General features: G+C 47.9%; 8 protein-coding genes across 8 annotated transcripts, besides 1 other annotated feature; 6 read left to right on the top strand and 2 right to left on the bottom strand.

Moving 5' to 3' along the window:
• Positions 1-975: 975 nt before the first annotated feature.
• FPSE_06681 (uncharacterized protein) lies at positions 976-2,233 on the top strand (the record flags this gene model as incomplete). Its single annotated transcript, XM_009259799.1, has 2 exons — positions 976-1,026; positions 1,082-2,233. 2 exons carry the CDS (start codon positions 976-978, stop codon positions 2,231-2,233), a joined length of 1,203 nt encoding a protein of 400 aa, XP_009258074.1.
• A 1,049-nt stretch (positions 2,234-3,282) lies between these two features.
• FPSE_06680 (uncharacterized protein) lies at positions 3,283-5,237 on the top strand (the record flags this gene model as incomplete). Its single annotated transcript, XM_009259798.1, has 3 exons — positions 3,283-3,484; positions 3,534-4,212; positions 4,268-5,237. The coding sequence occupies 3 exons, from the start codon at positions 3,283-3,285 to the stop codon at positions 5,235-5,237; spliced, it is 1,851 nt and encodes a 616-aa protein (XP_009258073.1).
• Positions 5,238-6,463: 1,226 nt separating this feature from the next.
• Positions 6,464-8,071, top strand: FPSE_06679 (uncharacterized protein; the record flags this gene model as incomplete). The annotated part of the gene is made up of 6 exons (XM_009259797.1): positions 6,464-6,633; positions 6,680-6,825; positions 6,880-6,936; positions 6,986-7,378; positions 7,428-7,694; positions 7,743-8,071. 6 exons carry the CDS (start codon positions 6,464-6,466, stop codon positions 8,069-8,071), a joined length of 1,362 nt encoding a protein of 453 aa, XP_009258072.1.
• Positions 8,072-8,142: 71 nt separating this feature from the next.
• Positions 8,143-10,116, bottom strand: FPSE_06678 (uncharacterized protein; the record flags this gene model as incomplete). Its single annotated transcript, XM_009259796.1, has 2 exons — positions 8,143-10,025; positions 10,077-10,116. The coding sequence occupies 2 exons, from the start codon at positions 10,114-10,116 to the stop codon at positions 8,143-8,145; spliced, it is 1,923 nt and encodes a 640-aa protein (XP_009258071.1).
• Positions 10,117-11,616: 1,500 nt separating this feature from the next.
• On the top strand, positions 11,617-12,659 carry FPSE_06677 (uncharacterized protein; the record flags this gene model as incomplete). The annotated part of the gene is made up of 4 exons (XM_009259795.1): positions 11,617-11,655; positions 11,706-12,167; positions 12,217-12,439; positions 12,490-12,659. The coding sequence occupies 4 exons, from the start codon at positions 11,617-11,619 to the stop codon at positions 12,657-12,659; spliced, it is 894 nt and encodes a 297-aa protein (XP_009258070.1).
• Positions 12,660-13,052: 393 nt separating this feature from the next.
• On the top strand, positions 13,053-14,342 carry FPSE_06676 (uncharacterized protein; the record flags this gene model as incomplete). The annotated part of the gene is made up of 1 exon (XM_009259794.1): positions 13,053-14,342. One exon carries the CDS (start codon positions 13,053-13,055, stop codon positions 14,340-14,342), a length of 1,290 nt encoding a protein of 429 aa, XP_009258069.1.
• Positions 14,343-14,600: 258 nt separating this feature from the next.
• FPSE_06675 (uncharacterized protein) lies at positions 14,601-15,385 on the bottom strand (the record flags this gene model as incomplete). The annotated part of the gene is made up of 3 exons (XM_009259793.1): positions 14,601-15,020; positions 15,074-15,145; positions 15,194-15,385. The coding sequence occupies 3 exons, from the start codon at positions 15,383-15,385 to the stop codon at positions 14,601-14,603; spliced, it is 684 nt and encodes a 227-aa protein (XP_009258068.1).
• A 1,308-nt stretch (positions 15,386-16,693) lies between these two features.
• On the top strand, positions 16,694-18,965 carry FPSE_06674 (uncharacterized protein; the record flags this gene model as incomplete). Its single annotated transcript, XM_009259792.1, has 4 exons — positions 16,694-16,731; positions 16,823-16,889; positions 17,069-17,152; positions 17,517-18,965. The coding sequence occupies 4 exons, from the start codon at positions 16,694-16,696 to the stop codon at positions 18,963-18,965; spliced, it is 1,638 nt and encodes a 545-aa protein (XP_009258067.1).
• A 58-nt stretch (positions 18,966-19,023) lies between these two features.
• Positions 19,024-19,044: a repeat region.
• Between the last annotated feature and the right edge of the window lie 218 nt (positions 19,045-19,262).

The raw sequence follows: 19,262 nt of genomic DNA, 5'->3' as shown, positions 1-19,262 counted from the left end.
AAAACAGTTGGCCAGTTTATGATACTTAGATCATACTTCGTAAGCTGTTTATTCTGATGCCCTTCAGTTAAGGATCCCATGTTTCTCTTGCATACCAGCCGACCTATGTCGCGAATCATGTTACAGCGGAGCATTCGTACAGACTGGTCTGATCTGATCCATCTCTAACCGCTGGCGCGTAGTCAAGTAATTAGGATATGGCCCCCAAATAATTGATATGCAGGCATGATTGTCAATGCTCAAAAGCATGGCGGCAGGACTTCTACATGGTTGAGATCGAGATCACAAACTACCAAGTTTATGAACTGCATATTGCATCGACAACAATCGCTAACCGCGACTATCTGTGCTTGTCGCGTGTTTCTGATGTCCAGAAGAATTCAGCACTGATGTTAGAGAATCCTTCCATACTTACTAACAAGATTGATGTTCAGGATACATCTAGAAACCTCGCTTCTTTCTTGAGATTGGGCCGGGACTTTGTTTGGCTGCTAAGCTGATTCGCTCAAATATTCCACTTTCCCCTCATGATACAACCTTGGCAATGATTGGGGGCGGGCGGCGGAGCTGAAGGCTGAGAGAGAAGCACTGTAGATCAACGCCTTCAATGAGGCCTTTCTTTAAGTGACAGTGTAACTGTGATGCTCGCGAGACGGATCGGTGGTTTCCTTTATAGGAAAAGATACACTTCATGATGTTGATTTGGGTGGGGGCCAAGCGGTTGAAACCCGTTGACTGTAGTGTATATTCGGCCATATCTGAATTTGGTAGATTGACGCGGATTAATAACTTGATAGTTACGCATGAATATCCAACTAGATCGTGGAAGCATCCGCGAGAGCAAACATAGCGGAGGCGCAGCGGGTAGATCCCCCCTTAGTTCAGATATTGACAAGATATAGTCAGGAACTCAAAGGCTAAATTAACCATTGGGCGGCGGCCGCGCTGTGATTCACATGACATGGGACCGCCACCATGACGTACCGTGTGACTCCTTTGCCAGAACATCTTCCCATCAACAGCGTGGTCAGACGTCGCCAACTCAGCTTGATATCAGTCCCTATTCAACAAGAAACTCCAGTTTAGCTCTCGCATTGCAGTGAGAATGGATAATTTCAAGATTCATACAGTCATCCACAGCGACTATCTTGTGTTTGACAAATCAGGCAAACTACCATTCAGCATATCCTTCGGCTTGTGTCGACCTTTGAATGGCGATACTGATCCTCGAAACGTGGGCTTGAAGACGACAAGATCCATTCTTGACATCCCGTACGCGCTCTCTAATGGGCTGCTTTCATTACGAGAGGATGATACCGACGTTAGCGTTGGACAATTAAAGTCCACGGACCCCGACAGTCTCGACAGATCATTTCTGTATCTCAAATCACCCGTTGGCAGAAATGACAATGTCAAAAAAGACTGGTCGGTGTATCACTACCCCATTCACCCTGATAGCGACCTAGCGGCGCTACTCAAGCCTGGAAAGAAGTACACAATCAGGCCCAAAGTTCGAGACTTGGGAGAATACGTCTTCATTGACGAGAATGATCAACATTCCGAGCCAAACGAGGCAGAGAAGCTGTGCAGCACCAGAGAAAATGGCAGGGCACTATTCAATGTAGTGGAATCTCTTCCCTGGCCTCCCAAGATAGAGACAACGATGAAAAGATGCAACGACACGCAAGATGATGCACTGCGTCTTGAGATTACGGTTACAAACAAGGGTACTGAAGCTATCTGTGTCCAAACCCGCGATCGCCAAAGGTTTCTCGTCCCATCAGGCCCAATTGAACCAGAACCTGGATTCCCTCCTCTAGATCCGCGTCCCCGCATCATCGACACCGAAAGACCCAGCCCTAGGGTATCTATCCAGGTCGTGGATATTACTACGAACGAAATAGTACGAAAGGCAACCCAACCGGGTGGTTGTGGTCTATATGGACAACATGACCCGCGTCCGAGACTGGAGACTATGACTACTTTGAGGCCCGGAGAGCCTATCATCAGGTATGTGGATGTTGGTGACCTAGTATCCAAGCTTCCAGATGGGAAGTTCGGTCTGAGGATGGAACCGCGGGGTATGTGGTGGTGTGTTGGTGACTGCGAAGAGTTCGCAGCAGCAGGAGAGGATCGAGTGCCTGGTCATCTGTACAATCCCAAGATCCCACCGGTGATGCTGGAGTGCGGGGACATTGTCGAGATAGAGGTCAAGGATGGAGCCGCAAAGTAAAACAGCGAATAGAAGCTGCAGAAAGGAAATTGCAGATACAGAACGGGACAGCTGTGCGATACTACCAGCGTCAAACTCAGCCTCCACTGTCTATAGTAGAACCAATGAAGAGTCTTATACTTCACAAATAAAATGAACGGATGGTCTGATTCCGACCTCTCATCGAACCATGTCCGATTGATTCCGTTGATTCAGCCCTGTTTTTCCCTGGTAAGATAATAGCCAAGCCACCTGTGCTACCAGCTATTTGTCCAAATACCCAAACCCTCTCATCCCGATTGGTAACTGTTGGATGATGCAGTCAGCATCTGGGAAGGACTCGGGCGTACCATTCAGGCCGGAATCAGCAGGTCTAGATGCATCCTTGCTCCAGGTCCATCAAATAACGGGGATTTTATAACCTTGACCAATACAAAGTCTCCCGATTAATTCCCCGGTCCTGATGAGTTGCAACCTGGCATTCTGGGTATACGCTAATTTTATGCATAGTTGTGAACCCTACACTGAACCACATTTTCCATCTCCATCTGAACAGGGCTGAAGAGAGGACACCATCGGGAATTAGAGTGGCACGTATGTTACTTGTTATTTCCTGTGTTTTCAGTATGTTTCTTTAGACGCCTTTACTACTGTATTGCCATTCAATCCAATTGATAGGCCCAAGAGACAGTGAGATTACTTCCATGCTCTGAGCCTTGTCAGCATGGACGTACAGCACCAAGACGCTATGCACTGCAGTGTGACCTGGAGCCCAACAATACACAGTCATCCAATTTTCCCTAAGAAACCCCTGCCAATACAGCTCACTCGTCACAAATATTTCCCATTTCGGCAATGGTGTGCGGCGCTTTTATCTTACTTGCAGCTGGAACTTATCTTGAGAGGTTGGCTTCCGATGCGTACCATGCACCGCCTAGGGGCTGCCTCCCCAGCGATTGAGGGTTGTTCTGATCTCATAATACTACACAGTATCTCTGCAAATCGTCCTGTTCCTGTTGGACCTGCAGTCTCTTCCACAATAGTAACCAACTATTGTCACTCGCGGCGCCATGGATCAGTCTTCGGGGCCATCATGGCCACGACACACCTTTCTTTTTCTTGCTTGCTGTCTGATAGGGATCTCGCTTGCCCAGAAAGACCCAACTGACAACTTCTGTCGAAGATTCGGTCAACAGACTGCTGTGGTGGATAGGAAACTTTACATCGATGGAGGCATCATCAACTATCAACCGCCTAGGGAGAACTTCACAAGTGGGTATCGCACTAATTGTCATCCGAAGACATGCTGACAACTTTACAGATACATTCTTCACATACAATGACCTCGACAGCATCTCTGATGGTGATATGCCCGAATTCCACACCGGCCTTTCCAAGAACGGATCGATACCGAGTGTCGAAGGCGGTATCCTGTGGGAAGACTCAATCAACAAACGACTTTACCTCTACGGCGGCGACTTCGAAGACGGGCCCACAGAACCCTTCAACCTGTACAGCTACGACATCCTCTACGACGAATGGCACACCTACGGCTCTCCTCCGAATTCAGTCAAGGCTGCCAGTTACGGTGCTGGGGTATCCATACCATCGAGAGGCGAGGCATACTATTACGGCGGATGGCTCAGTGATAAGTCTGTTCAAGACTGGCAAGGAGAAAAAGTGGCGTCAAGCGGGCTGATCAAGTACACGATGGACTCGAATAAATGGAGTAACGTCACCGGCCCCGACGATACCGGAAGAGCTGAGGGCGTCATGGTCTTCCTCCCCGTTGGAGACGATGGAATGCTTGTATACTTTGGAGGCGGTCAGGACTTGAATGGGACTGGGACGCTTAAGCCTCAACCCATGGACGAGATCTTGCTATACGACGTGGCGAACGCAAGATGGTATACTCAAAAGACATCTGGCGACGCACCTAATGATAGACGGCGATTTTGTGGCGGCGCGACATGGGCTCAAGATCGATCAAGTTACAATATGTAAGTTCTACAACGACCAACCTTTAACTTTTGGTGAGTACTAACTCCTGGCCAGTTACATCTTTGGTGGTCGAGGTTTCCCTCCCCACGAGACTGGTTACGACGACATCTATATCCTCACCATTCCAAGCTTCCAATGGATTCGCGGACCTTATCCGGGCTACGAAAACGGAACTGGAACATATCCCAAGAGTATGATGAGCTGCAACGTGATCGACAACACCCAGATGCTCGTCATTGGTGGCAGCTACGCAAATGCCACAGAGAAAGAATGCGATGTGCCATCTATTCAGGGTGTACACAACATGAACTTGGGCAAACAGAACGATGAAGACGCCATTTGGGCTCGATACCAGGATGACCTGACAACGTACGAAGTACCAGTTGACATTAGAAAATCCATTGGAGGCAGTGCCAAAGGTGGTGCGAGCGAGACGACGCCCATCAGCGGATTTAATGACCCTGATTTGGAAGTTCTCATGACACGCACAGCTCAGTCGGGCACGAGAAGTGCGACACGAGCAACTTCAACGAGCACCAAAACTGCTGCTCCATCTGCCTCCGACGAACCATCATCCTCATCTCTCAGCACTGGAGCCATAGCAGGGATAGCGGTCGGGTGCAGTGTAGCCTCCATCCTGGCACTTCTAGGCTGCGGACTTCTCATTTATCGCCGACGGAAGCACTACAGCGGACCTCGCGGCGTGGCGGCGCCACCGCCGCAAGGTGAGACGGCAATGGCGCACAATCCCATAAGCCCTGGTCAATCAACTTCTCCTGGTGGCTGGGACCCGAACCATGTATCTTCGCCTGCAGGCACGACTCCGTCTCACGGCGTTGCCTCAGTTGTATGGCCTGCTCGTAATCGCTCTGCATCGGAGCTGACGGGCCATCCTGATTTGAAGAGGAATGAAAGACCTGTTGAGCTGCCTGCTGACGTGAATATGCACGATATGCATCACAGTGAACTTTCACCCATGTCGAACGCGTCACCGCCACAGAGTGAGTGGTCGCACCGGTATTAACATGTGGTGAGGGTAGGGACTTTGGAGATGGTTACAAGGGTCTTGTTATTTTAGTAGTAATCATGGTTGTTAGAAGATTAAATTCCAATGGTGTTACTTGAACTCATCACTGTGTTGGCATGAGGAACGGCACCTGATCTTTCTGTACAATACCCCAATTCAATATACATGACTGCGGAATACGAGACCATGAACAATAAGCCCAGAAAGCTAAATTGGCTGAACTCTTACTGTCTGATGGCTTGATTCCTTCCATACTGTGATGATTCTCCATACCCCTGTCAAGCAAGATCCCTACAAACTCTACCGCGCCCTTGTAGCGCGGGGATTAGTCTCATTGACTTCAGGGTATCTGTATGCTTTTCAACATCGAAGAAAAATACCGTCAAGTTGAATGCAACACTTGACTGGAAAACAACAATGGCCTGCCAAGAGATCGGATCATGATAATCTTAATTGGCGTTGATCTCAAGAGAAGTATTGGTTTCATCCAAAATGAAGGATCCCGTCAGCTGATGTCAGCCTCATACCTGATAATGAGATACCGCGTTAACGAGTTCAAGATACAGGCATGGGTTACAGGACTTTCACGGTAGGGACTTTGACGCACTCGTTCTAGGCCGGTCTTCCTCTAATTGCTGACTGGCAAATTTGGAGAGATTGAGAGTTAGTTGTCTCACCCATAATTGAGGAGATAACTGCTTCGGCAGATGACGAGGGATCATCTCACCGTTCAGCTGCGCCCAATTTGATGACTAGGCCTTACACGTCGAATGACACCACATCAGAGAGAGACGCGGATCGTCCCGTGCATCCCCGCCATTCCAGACCGTGGTTGTGTGGCTCTCAGCTGTTAACTGTCACTAACAATTCTTTTTGGCTGAGACATATTGAACACTTTAACAGCACTCAACCCCTCATTTAGGCCAGAAACGGCTTTCTCTGCACCCTTTCGATGTTCTTAATGGTTGCGTATAGTGTCAACTATTGCTCAATGGAATTCCACAGCGTAGCAAAGCACCTTCTTGGCCAATAATGAATTAGCATTGATAGTCTGGAACGAGACATGCGTCTGTAAATGATTCTGTAAATGGTGCGGCTGAGATCTTCCTTGTCAAATCAGTCTTTATAAAATGAAGCCATTCCTCTGGATGGTAGCACAACTTTCGAAAGTGACATATTGTGCAACCAAGCGACAAAAAAACAAACTCCAGTCAAAGTTCACAATGGTAGACAACAAGATCTACGATGTGGTTGTTGTCGGCGGTGGTCCAGTCGGGTTGGCTGCAGGATACGAGGTAGCCAAAGCAGGGGCCAGTGTCATGATTCTCGAGCAAAACAACTTCTTCAACCAGGCCGGGAGCTCTGGTGATCTGGCTCGCATGTTTCGCACCATGTAAGCTGAGATGTGATTGACTTGTGCGACGACTTACATTCTCCAGGTACACCGAAGAGTTCATGGCTGAACTGGCTACCAAAGCCATGAAGCACTGGGATGCTCTCGAGAAGGATGCTGGCGTATCTCTTCGCTGGATGGGTGGCTTGCTCAATTTCGGTGATAAGGATATGGGTGATGACACGCCTGAAGGTAAGTTAAATGTCTTGTCTTGTGAAGATTCTCTGCTAACGGGAGTAATGACAGGAACCTTACTGGGACCTATCGATAATTTGAAAAAGTTCGATATGCACTACAAAGAGCGTGGGTACCCTCGTATTCTCATTGAGTTTCTTTTGGCTGACAGACACAGTCTCTGCGGAAGACATCGAAGAGCAATATCCATTCAAGAACTTGAAGAAAGACTGGATGGGTCTCTTCGCACCAGACAACGGAGTCATCAACGTCCAGCTACTGCTACGGACCCTCTACAGTTTGGCGAGGGACTATGGCGCCGATGCCAAACAGCACACTGAAGTCAAGCAGATTCGTCCATCAGACAAGGATAAATCCATATGGGAAGTCCATGGCACTGTGCACGGCAAGTCTGTGACTTATCTTGCCAAGAAGATCATCATCACAAGTGGAAGCTATGTCAACCATGTCCTGAAGCCCAGTTTTGGGATTTCCCTGGGACTAGAGATTTGGGAGATGGTTGCGACATATTTTAATACCAACGCCGGTCCTAACGGCACTATCTTCCCTAGTAAGTCCCATATCTCTGTGTGCCGCTTTAGCTACTGACCTGAGAAAAGGCATGTGGTTTCAGTTCGCTCCGTCGGTCAACAAAAGATCCCGTCTCTTCTATGGGTTTCCCGCCCTGCCATGGGGTCCGCCAAATGTCGTCCGCATCGCTGTCGATGCTGCAACTCGGACGATCAAAGATCCAAGTGAACGCCAAACCCATGTTCTCAGCCCGGAAGATATTCAGGATACCCAAGATTTCGTCAGAGACCACGTCGTCGGTGTCGATCACACAGTCCCAGCATCTACTGTCAGCTGCCTGCAGACCAATGTCTTTGGTAAGATCCCTTCAACTCCACAGTATTATTGACGGCTAACATTTCTAGACAACATGTTTGTTCTGGACTTCTTGCCTAAGAAGTATCTGAATGGAGGTGCAGAGAAGAGTATCGCAATCTTCACTGCTGGCTGGGCGATGAAGTTTGTGCCGACTCTAGGCAAAGCTCTATCCGAGATGGTTCTGAAAGGAGACTCTGATTATAAACTCAAGGAATTCTCGATTACTCGCCCTGCACCGGCTGGGAAGGAAATCATCCAAGAGAACTGCGAGTCACCTGGTGAGGTCAAGATGGCATCAATGTCGATCCAGCAACCTGGCTTCGAACAGGCTCAGGCTTCTTCCTATGGCAAGAGGGTATCAGCACATGCGGCCTGATCTTGGTCATTGGAAAGTGGGTGTTAATTATTATAGGCATTTAGCCAGTCATGGATGTGAATTAAAATGTACTAATAATTATTTACTCGAAGCGAATCCCACCACTTCTTTGGGATTTCCCTCCATGAATTGCTACCGCAGTGAACATCTCCTTGCAACTTGAAATGAGAGAACCAATCATCCTGATATGTAACATTGTATCCGGCGTTCGTGTATACTTGGGATACAGCAGAAGCAAAAATGTCCTGATTGTTGATCACGGGACCCCAAGGGCTAGGCGCAAGAATCTTGGTATCTGTCATGACCAGACCATTGACGCTACCAGGGTAGAGAGCGGTAACCTGAGTGGCGGGGTCGATCACCCGGCGCTGAATAGATTTTCCCGGGGTGGCTGCTTCGACGATGGACTTTGCCTTGAATCCGGGACCGCCCTGGGAAGTCTTCATTGTGATACCCGAGTTGCTCGCGGCCTTTTGAGGTTGAGCTGAAGCATCTTCTGCAGTCTCACCGGAGCATACCCAACTGTTCGAATCGGTGTAGTAGAAAAGTGCAGGAACACGATGGATGTCTTCGTCTGTGATACCAGTCTCCTTCTTGATGATATCAAGATTTGCTTGGATGCGCTCAGCCGAATGCTTGTTGATAGCATCAAAATTCTTAAACTTGAGCGCCTCAGCAATGGTTTGTTGGGGAACACACAATTGTTCTTTCTTCTCATCTGCTGACAAGGGTCGTGACACAGCTTTGACTTTGCCATGACCAGCCTTGACTGCCTTCTTCAAGAGATCGACGCCCTTCATCGGATCAGCAACCATGATGACCCAGCCGAGCTTGTTATCGCTGGGTAGGAACTGGATGAACTCATCCACGTGGCCCACATAAAGCCAGCTTGTGTCGAGAATCAATGGTTCCTGGACCTGTTGAGCTTTAAGAAACTCTACCATGAGAGGAGCTCTACCCTCCCATGCACCCATGATGGTTCTGCCCACGGGAAAGCTCTTTCCATTGTGGCTGTAAGGGGGGATGGTTTCGAGGTTACCGGTGGAATCGATTGAGTCTCCATTGCCAGGGTGCTGAACGGCGCCGACTTGATCATTGCGAAGATCGTGGAAAGCGTCACGACCAGATCTACGGCTGCTTTGAGCTGATCGAATCATGATACGAATGCTGACGGGGCCATTGGGGCCAGGAATGCTGGCATAACCAGGCTCAAAAAAGTCCTGTGTCCAGATATCCTGGTTGTGGAACTGAAAGATAGGCTCTTTGATGCCAGCGTCAGCCACATTGCGTAGAATGTCAGCTACGTATTTCTCCTGGACTTTGTTGAAACCTGCTTCATTAACACCAGTCGTAAAGATGCGCTGAGCGTGTTGTCCATGATGATGTGTCAGTACTGGCGCAACTCGTACAGCAACAGCGTCAGTCGCTTTGGTCTTGCCATCGGTGACAGTGAACTGGATCTTGGCATAGCCATTCCAGCCTTGAGGACGACGAACATCACGGGCATCAACGCCTAGCTCGAGTCCGGATTTGAGCTCCTTGGCAGTGAAGACATGGTCTGCAGCCACGTAATTCCACTTGCCGCTCTGCTTGACAAAGATTCGGACTTTGGAGGCGCCTGTCTTGTCGGCAATGGCGATTGAACCCTTGGCGGTTGCACTCAGGGCGGTCAATGGGAGAGTCTTGAGAGAAGCGAGATATTTAGGATTTCGCTGCACGTTGTCTGAGGCATCGTTGCACTTGTCCAAATAAGACTCGTCTCCTTGGATGTCGACACTTGGTCCCCATTGCTTAGCACAACGGCTTCCGGTATCGCCAATGTTGGGAAGAATCAACGCGCCTTTGTCGTTTGTCCACGTGGATTTACCAGTAATGTCGTTGTTGTCGACCTTGCCATCGCGATTGGTGTCTGCAAGAATGGTGACCTTGAGGGCATTGCACGAATTGAGAAGGGCTGTCGAAGTTGTTAGCGTTAGCAATAGAATAGGTTCTGGGTTTTATGCACCTAACGCAACCGCTGCTGTTTTCCCATTGAGGAGATGCATGGTGTTTGAAGAAAGGAAAAGCTCTTGAGTTCCTCGTCTTGACTGCCGAAGTCGAACTGTTCCTCTACCTTATATGTTCCCCTAACTTCGGCATTGCACGCATTGACTGCAATCTCGTATCCGCCACAGCCAATAATAAGCTTAATTCACGCGTGTAATTGTGGACTTGTTAGCTCGTCCCTTTAGTTGCTCGTATTTCTGGATTTAGCGCAACCCTGTCCCTATACGGATGAAACCACCCCCTGTTTTTGGACGGATCTAGCCATGGGAAGCCTAGAACAGACGCTAATCATGCCACCTGATAGCTGGTATTTAAGTCCATGCTGCGAGGTCCCATCGAACAGCCTTTCCAAGACTCTTCTGGAACGACAGTCTCGGCCTTGACTATGAGAGATCTGCTATGAAAGTTGGACAGTTCGGTCGATACTAAGTGTCCGAGAGCCAGTTGGTACTTGGCATTGTCGATCACATGCTAGGCGAGGTACATGTGTGCATCCCTGCGATTGATCCTGCAGGAACGGGTTTATTGCTCACTTTGGTAGCTGGGTTGACTGCCGCGCTGCGGACTGACCCTTACAATCCGGACAAGCAAGTGACTCGCCGCCGAGTTTTAATTAAATATGTCAAGAAAAAGTAAATCCCCAGTGATAGATCTACAGATTTTTGAGTCCATACGGATGGTGATGGAATTATACTAGATCGTGTTGTTGCTCCATACAAGATTTGCTGATAAATGAAGATCATCTCACTCCTAGTCTGAGAGAGTGTGAACAGAGATAGCAGAATTAAAAGGATTAATTATCTGAATTATTTAATCATCTTTCAAGATCTTAAGTCTATTCGGCACAAGCGGAATGGCCATTTTCTATCTATGTTGGTGATCAACTGGTTATACAGACAAATAGTACAGGGTAAGAGCGTCGGTAATGAGGAAATTGTGCATCGAGATGTGCAACCTTTAATGCAACTACGGCCCAGTCTCAACTCTCTTTTAGAAACCGAGGCTAGACCCTGGTTATTTGCTCAAATGATCACCACGACAAACCAGACCCTTCCGATCACAGTGCAAGGCCCTTGAGCCCATTTGCTAGCTGAATTTGGTTGCAAATCTCATGCCCAGGTAGTGTGGATCTAGTGAAGAGCTTGTCATGAAAGAAGCTGCCGCTGCTGGAGACATACCGTGAAGTTTCAACAGGGCTATATATATAACGCAAAGTACTTACCAAGTATAGTAAATCATGGGTCTAAGCACTGTGACATGAAGGGTGCTTGTCGACATACTATATCCGCACAATACCCTAGTTCATTGACTTTGCCATCTTGGGACAATTACTCGGCAGGATCAGTATCAAGTCAGCAATGGTGGAATAGCAAACATCGCTTGACAATGAACAATTTATGTATAAATATGGCTCTTTTAATCTGTAGTTATTGATTAAAAAAAGCACTTCATTCACCTCTCTTACAAACTCATACTACTCTCGCAAATCGCACAACAACATGAATTCCCCCACCGCAACTATCAACGGTATCACCATTGTGCGGAACCAAACTCTACAAACTACTCCATACATACTAACATGTAATAGCGTAACCATGACAAGCCCTATGAGGCAATTTCTCCCCAGAGACCAGAGTTGTCTCAGCAAGGTAGAACTGTCCTTGTCTGTGGTGGTTCGGCAGGTATTGGCCACGCAATCGCACGAAACTACTGCATTGCCGGAGCATCTAGTGTCGTGATTCTGGGACGCCGTGAAGATGTTGCCAGTGCTGCAGCACTTAAGCTTAATGAAAGCTACCCCAACACGGCTGTCACTGCACGCACCTGTGATGTGTTCAACAGAGATCAGTCCCAGAAGGTCTGGGATGACCTGGAAAAAGAGGGCATCCTGGTCGACGTCCTTGTTGTTAACGCCGTTGGTGAGCCAGCGCTGCTGCCGATACTCGACCAAGGCGCCGACAGACTGTGGCAAGACTTTGAGAACAACGTTCACGCTCCGCTTTACCTTGTCGAAAGATTCTACAAGCAGCCTGGGCATGCCAAGCAGAAGGTACTGAGGACAAAGTCCACACTTGTCATTATTTACTAATCGCTAGTAGTTTGTCATTTCTGTATCAACTCAGGACATCCATTGCTGGGATAGTGCACCTCAAATGCCAGGGTATCAGCTGACCAAGAGCTCATTTGCCACTGTCATGCAGCAAGTTGCACGAGATACACCCGAAGAAAAAATGCGCGTCATCTCATTCCATCCTTCTATAGTTTTCACCGAAGCAGCTCGTAAGACTGGGTATACTGAGGACACCCTCCCATGGACAGATGGTATGTTGGGAAAAAAATGCCAGCTCTTGAACATTACTCACAAGAACTAGAAAACCTCCCTGGCGGCTTTGCAGTCTGGGCCGCTTCTGCTGAGGCACAGTTCCTCCATGGTCGATTCGTCTGGTCGACGTGGGATGTCAACGATTTGATGTCTGGAGAACTCAGAGATCAGATTGAGTCTGACCAATGGCTGCTCAAGGTTGGGGTTAGAGGTCTGTGAATGGATGTGCTGGTTCATAGAGCTGATGTGAGATTGTTGGGGTAGGCAGTGATTAAACAACAAGGGTATGCCACAGTTGGACTGGAAATCTTTGATATGTATTGAACCCGAATATCTATTTATCAATGATACCTACTGTAGCAGTGCTGACATCAGCTGATATCGTCTCCGAATTCGTGAATCCGCTAAGCTTGTAGATCACAGCGTAATACGATGCTGATAGCCAATGCAAATATCCAGTGGGGGGTCTGCTGCCTAGAGCTGCCTAACTGCCTAGACTAGACCAGACTAGGGTAGAGTAAGCCGTCTGTCGTCTACAAAAGCGGTACAGTTCCTCGAGTGTTTTAGTATTGCTCACTTCATCATCAACACCGTTAACGACGAAACATCAACATGGGCTATTCCGAAATACTTTGCCGCATATGCGGTGTCAGCTTCAACATCAATCGGTACCGAACTGACCAAGAGCCCCCAAGCGCTGCCTTGGGCGAGTCCCTTTCCCTTGATCCTGATCGATGTCCCGACAAGGGTGGATGTTACTTTATCAATAGCAGCCTGCCTCCTGATGAACAAATCAAACACAATCCTTCCGACATTCAAGAAACAGATTTGGATGAAGATGGTTGGACACATGTCGCAGGCCCAGATTGCGGAAACAACGGGGCGTACAACGGACACCGCATCTCGCTTGAGGCTATGAGGGGTTGCAATACCTTCCAGTGCCTGGTCTACAAACCAGAGGATTGGACATCACAAACAAACGACGAGGATTTTGAATCCAAGGGCAAATATTTCCTCAGTGGCCTTGGCGACGATATGCCAAGCAGGGACATCGACTGGCCATCTGTCTTTCCTCACCGACATGATGTGGATGCACCACGAGCCGATGAATGTATATGGAATGAAGATGAGGCGGATGAATGTGCCATGCCTTTTCATCCAACCTGCCTCGAGATCTACAAGCGTGTTTCTCTGCAGCGGAATGGTGTCGTGGACATAGAAGGTCTGACACTGTGGTGGAGGCGTGAAGGTACTTATGAGGACTTTCATCAGTTCCCTCGAGACCAGGCTGTTATTGACGCCCAGGAGCAGTGGTGGAGCCATGACCTAGGAAATGAATACCTTGCTGCCAACCCATGTTTTATTCCTGGGTTCCAATCGCTGCTCCAGTCATGCCAAGATTCGGATACCAAGGACTTTGAGCCAGCCGGGACAGCAATTCCAACACAAGCATCGACCAACGACCCGTTCGCGAAACTACCCCCGGAGATTCGACACTCCATACTAGTCCACCTCGATTTCAAGGACATAGCCAACCTGAGACTCACCTCTCGTATCTTTCTGCAGCTGCCGAACCCAGTCATGTATGAGCTCACAATTCGAAATACCCCATGGCTATACGAGGCATGGACTTCAATGCCTCTGTCCTTCTGGGCAACCACAACACAAAAGGAGTTAGAAGAGAAGTGGGAGAGTACATACGATGTCCTAAGAAGTGCCAACCCCAGCATACCTGTTGATCAGCTCAGTCGGACAGAAACGAACTGGCTCAAACTGCAAGTAGAGATATCTCGAAATTGGAGTAAGCTACTTGGACTACGGAATAGGCGCAGAATCTGGAAGGACTGTGAAGAAATCTTGAATCGGGTGGATAAGATTCAAGCTCAGGACAAGACTACATAGGAACTTGTTCGATAATCACGTGGATAAGGGAGATCATATTGTGAAAGAGTTAAAGTGTCACTAGGAAGATACATCATACTAGGAAGCTGATAAAATGACAAGATTGATATGTACTGGAATAATAGACGGACAAAAAACGAGTGACAGGAAAAGCAGCAAGCAGCACAACCGAAAACAGCGAAACCCGGGTTCCCTCACACTTCCACCAGCCTTGACAATGTCTTTTACAGAAGCTCGGACTAACTGTAGCAATCCAGCTTAGGTAGAGGCAGCGACGCGTTGGATGAGGAACTCAGGAGCAGGTCCAGAAGCATCAGACTGATAAGCAAGATGGGGAGCGGCAACAATCAACGAACCAGTGCAGACCAAATCGCCAACGTTGCAGAAAACCTTGGTTCGCTCACGTGGGTAGTTGGGGATGCGGCCAAGATTCTGCAAGTTCTTGGTGTAACCAAAGAGGACAGTACCAACGACCTTGTTACGGACACTCGTGGAGAGATCCTCGATACTAGCTGCGGCAAGAGCAGCGCCTTGACTGTACCCTCCAGCGACAACCTTTGCGGAAGGACACTTGCTGTTGGCCAGGTTGAAAAGAGCAATCATTTCCCTGATGGCAGCTGCGGATGTTCCTCGAGGGAGAAGGTTGTCTCCAATGGTGGCATCGTAAGCACCGCCGACCTATAGCAAAGAAGTAAGTACAACACTTGGGTCTTTGAAAAGGTAATACTTACACCTTGGATCCAAACCTTGTCTCTACCATAGTAGCTCTCAAGAGCAGAGGTAACTCTAGGACCAAGTGTGCCCTAGCAGATAGTCAGCATCGTTCTTGCACCGACAAGGATATGATATACCAGGTTTCCAAGCTCAGTTGAACCGCGAGCATAGATAAAGATTACAGGAGGACAGGCGGAAGAAGCTCCGCTGGAAAGATCATTGCGAGTGATGCTTCCAGCTTGACGGCCTTCAAGGGCAACGAAAGAGTTGGAAGTGGGTAGGGCAGCCGATGAAGCAGCAAGGAATGAGATAATGGCGGAGAGCTTCATGATTGTTCTTAGTTTGTTGATTTGGTACTGAAGAGTTCAGTTGCTGCTGTTTCCTGAATGATTGGATTGCTTTAGGGATGAAGAACAATTCGTTTTGGGAGCAGCGGGCTCTACTATTTATCATAATATTTTACACTACTTCCTCTTGGCTTCCCTGACTGCCTTCAGTCGTCTCCCAGAGATTACTTGATCATCTTCACTTTCTTCTTGTTCATCTTCATCGACCTCAACCCTGGGAATCTCTCCAAACCTCGGCAGTCTTCTAAGAAGAGGGGGAACAACACACACAAAAAAACAAGCTCGACTTATAACAATGCATCATAAGACCAAGACCCCGCACTTCCAGAACACCATCACTTCGCCTTTTAGCAAATCATATCTAATAAATTGTCTCTGGAACTATTGTGTGAGAGACTTAGTCTACCGGAGCTCGTTATTGTATATCGTTTTGGGATAAGGCTACTATTGTCTGTTACCCTACCCTTTGAATTTAAGTTATATGCCGGAAGATATCCGAAAATTGAACTGAACTAATATTTCTCTACTTTCATGTCAATGGGCAGAGAAGTTGTAAAGGTGGTGTAGATGTCTCACTTGGTAAGCTCCCGTCGATTTCCACGTTGCGCTAGTGATGTTGGAGCCGTAAGCTTGAAGCTTTGGAGAGACACTAACCCAATCTCAGCGCATCTTGCGAATGTCATGGAAGCTAAGACGACGAAGAAGCCTCGGTATCTTGTTCATACTACCTAGAACGATGAGTATATCGAAATTCATCACACTGCGTCCCGCAAACTTGCGATCAGCGAGTCACGAAACAGGGACCAACCAAAATCAATCACCCGTACAATATGGCTTGCGGAGTCGGAACTGAGCTTTTAAACCAATCGGAAATAATGTCGAAGACAACCTCGAGGCGTGTGTACCGAATTCGGGTTGGCACGCATGGGAGTTCTGAGTTCAGTCACTCAATATCATGGAAGTCATCAATTTAGCCAAGGTTGGCCAATTTGAATTTGCAATGTAGTTTCGCAAGCATTCCCAAACTCAACAGATTGGCTATTCGTGGGTTAAATATCTAGTGGCAGGATCTGTCTCACCCATGTAGTCAGGCGTCTGTTCAGAGCTTTGTCAGTGAAGAGTGGCTGAGATCCGAGTTGAACTGATGCTCTTGGAAGTTACCAGCCATTTGACTTAGAAGTTTTATAAATCTGAGAATCTCTTGAATCCGCTTGGCAGAGCCGTTGGTCACAGGCCAACGAGTAAGTCCAGCTCTCGAGCCTTGTCTGGGGTTCTCTGAGCTGTGTTGTCATGGTCTATCTTTCCCAACCTCGAAACCCTCCTGTCTGGTAAAACTGTCTATGTCTATCCCATATCGCGCAGCAAAAACTCTCCGATACGGTAATGTTGTATTGAGGCACTATAACCTGATGTGCCGAGGTTTGAGAATGGAGGCGTGACAGCCCTTGTCAAACCTGGGGTAGCTTCCACCCTCCTTCCTGTCTCAGTTAGTCGCATCGAACTCGTCAACCATTTCGATGGAACGGACGATCACGACTAGATACACGTGATTGAGATTAATGGTTCTGCCGGGATAGTACAGTATAATTGAGCTTATCAGAAATGTCTAGTTGTGTTGAAGGGAATCGTATTTGACATAAAATAACATCGTCTCATGTACTACAGGTTAGAAACTGGAAAATGGAAAGCAAAGCTACGGGAAAGAGTGGAATCAAGAGCCATGATCGAAAGATATGTATTGCTTCTATAGTAAGCCAACATCTTTTGGATAAAGGCAAAACCAGTATCAACCTTTTTTCTTGTCGTAAATCCAACGTTCTCGGATAAAACTAACCGTGATGGTAAAAGCTAAATTGCGATGCTCATTTCACCATATGGCTATTGTACACAACTAGCATCGGTACACGAACAACACAAGTTAGCTTAACAACAAGCTTAAAGGAGCAATAACTTGAAGAATCTAGAATAGCTTCATTCTCAATACTGACTGTCTGCTTCTCATTTCCCCTGACCTAGTTGAGGTTAAGGGACTTTCCAGCGCAGAGTGGGTTTCATATCAAGCCACTATCACTGTATCGGTCAACACTATCGGCGACTAAGCTTAGCGAGCTAGCTCTGGACTTGCAATGTTCGCGGTATCTACAGCGGCCTCACCTACACGGTTCCTGAGAATCTCCACCCAGAGATGATCAACAGTGAGAATTGTGCTGAGATCTGCCAGTACCTGCCAGACTGCAAGTCATCCGCCTTAGTTGATGGACAATGCAATTTCACCGACGTATTGATCCGCAAGTCTGATATCACGACCTTGAACCGTTCAGAACCCAACCAGGGTTTCTGGAACGAACAAAGGTGTTTCCAGTGCAACGACTGCTCTTTGCCGCCATTGTTCAATCCGCCGGAAATGACCCATGCCCCAGAAGAAGTCTCTTCCACCAGTGCACCTGAGGAAACCAGGACCCGCAGTGCAGAGGCCACGCCTACGGAGACGAGAAACATTGTCTGTGGTTACGTCGGTCAATACACTGGTGGTGGCGGTCCTTATGAGGCTGACCACACAGCCTTCCCCGACCAAAGCAGTCTGAAGGCGTGCAGACAGGCTTGCAATGGTATTCGAGACTGCAAGGCTGTTGCGTTTGTCACTTGGAACAAGTACCAAAACCCAGGTTACTGTCTCTTTGCAGATAACCGCATCACATGGGATACTCTGGTGTCTGATGATCAAGCTGTTTACAAGGCTGTCTGGGCCGATCTTGAATGTGACTTTGATCTCATCTCGGTTCCTGAGCTGTCTTTCCCTACGACAACTATGGCTCCCGTTGACTCTCAACCTACCACACTGACTACACGGACCTCTCAGCAGCCTGAGACCACGACGACACCTGCCGGTGTCTGTCTCTTTAACCGTGGTCAATCGTGCGAAATGACCCCAAGCAAGTTGGAGTCTGGCACCTTTTGCGCTTATGCTGCCAAGTTCAATGGCAATCAGTGGAAGGAAAGCCGCCAAGACTACCCGTACCAAGACACCTTGGAACAATGCGCCGCTATCTGCCAAACCATGGACCATTGCGAGTCCGCGGCATACTGGCAGACGGAGAACCGCTGTCTTTTCACTGCGAAGAAGATAGTTGAGTCTGATTTCACCATCACCCCTGATCGTGACTTTGAGCACGCAACCTGGACACACAAGTCCTGCTGGACATGCCCATCCTGCCAAGCAACTCCCGCGCCCATCACTCGCGCAGTATCCTGTTCTTATGAACAAGGCGACGTTTGCCAGCGTGTGACATCGAACATTGATAGTGCTCTATGCAACTACCAAGGTTTTTGGGAACTAGAGTGGAGAGAATCTCTGGAGAAATACCCTGACCAGAGCTCGCCTGCCAAGTGTGCTGCTATCTGCCGTACGCGAGATGATTGCTTTGGGTCTGGATACAAGGATGGTATATGCATGTTTTCGCCAATCCGTCTGGAGCCTCAGAGATTTAGAGATTGGCCCGATCACTCACGAGATGGAGATTGGGATGACATCTCTTGTTTCCAGTGTCCCAACTGTGCTTAGCGGGATATAGACAGAACTCTCTGTCAAAGACTCAAAGGACTATAACATCAAGATTCACTATATATATTAAATAATAAATCTAATACTTGTTATCGTCCCACTACATCTCTCTACCATGATGAAGATCTATTCATTGAATGCTGGCAATTTAGTTCATAGACAATAGTCGTATTTCCATTATTAGTCAATGAATCGATTAAAATATAGCTTGTCATGCTCTAGCCCGGCTATTTCCGCCATACTTGGCTATTCTTAGTGGGCGGCACAAAAGAGGGAACTTGTGAAGGATAATTCTGG

Source organism: Fusarium pseudograminearum, chromosome 2 (genome assembly GCF_000303195.2).
Source record: "Fusarium pseudograminearum CS3096 chromosome 2, whole genome shotgun sequence".
NCBI lineage: Eukaryota > Fungi > Ascomycota > Sordariomycetes > Hypocreales > Nectriaceae > Fusarium > Fusarium pseudograminearum.
Note: the sequence above shows the minus strand (reverse complement) of the source record. Positions and strands in the feature narration are given on the sequence as shown.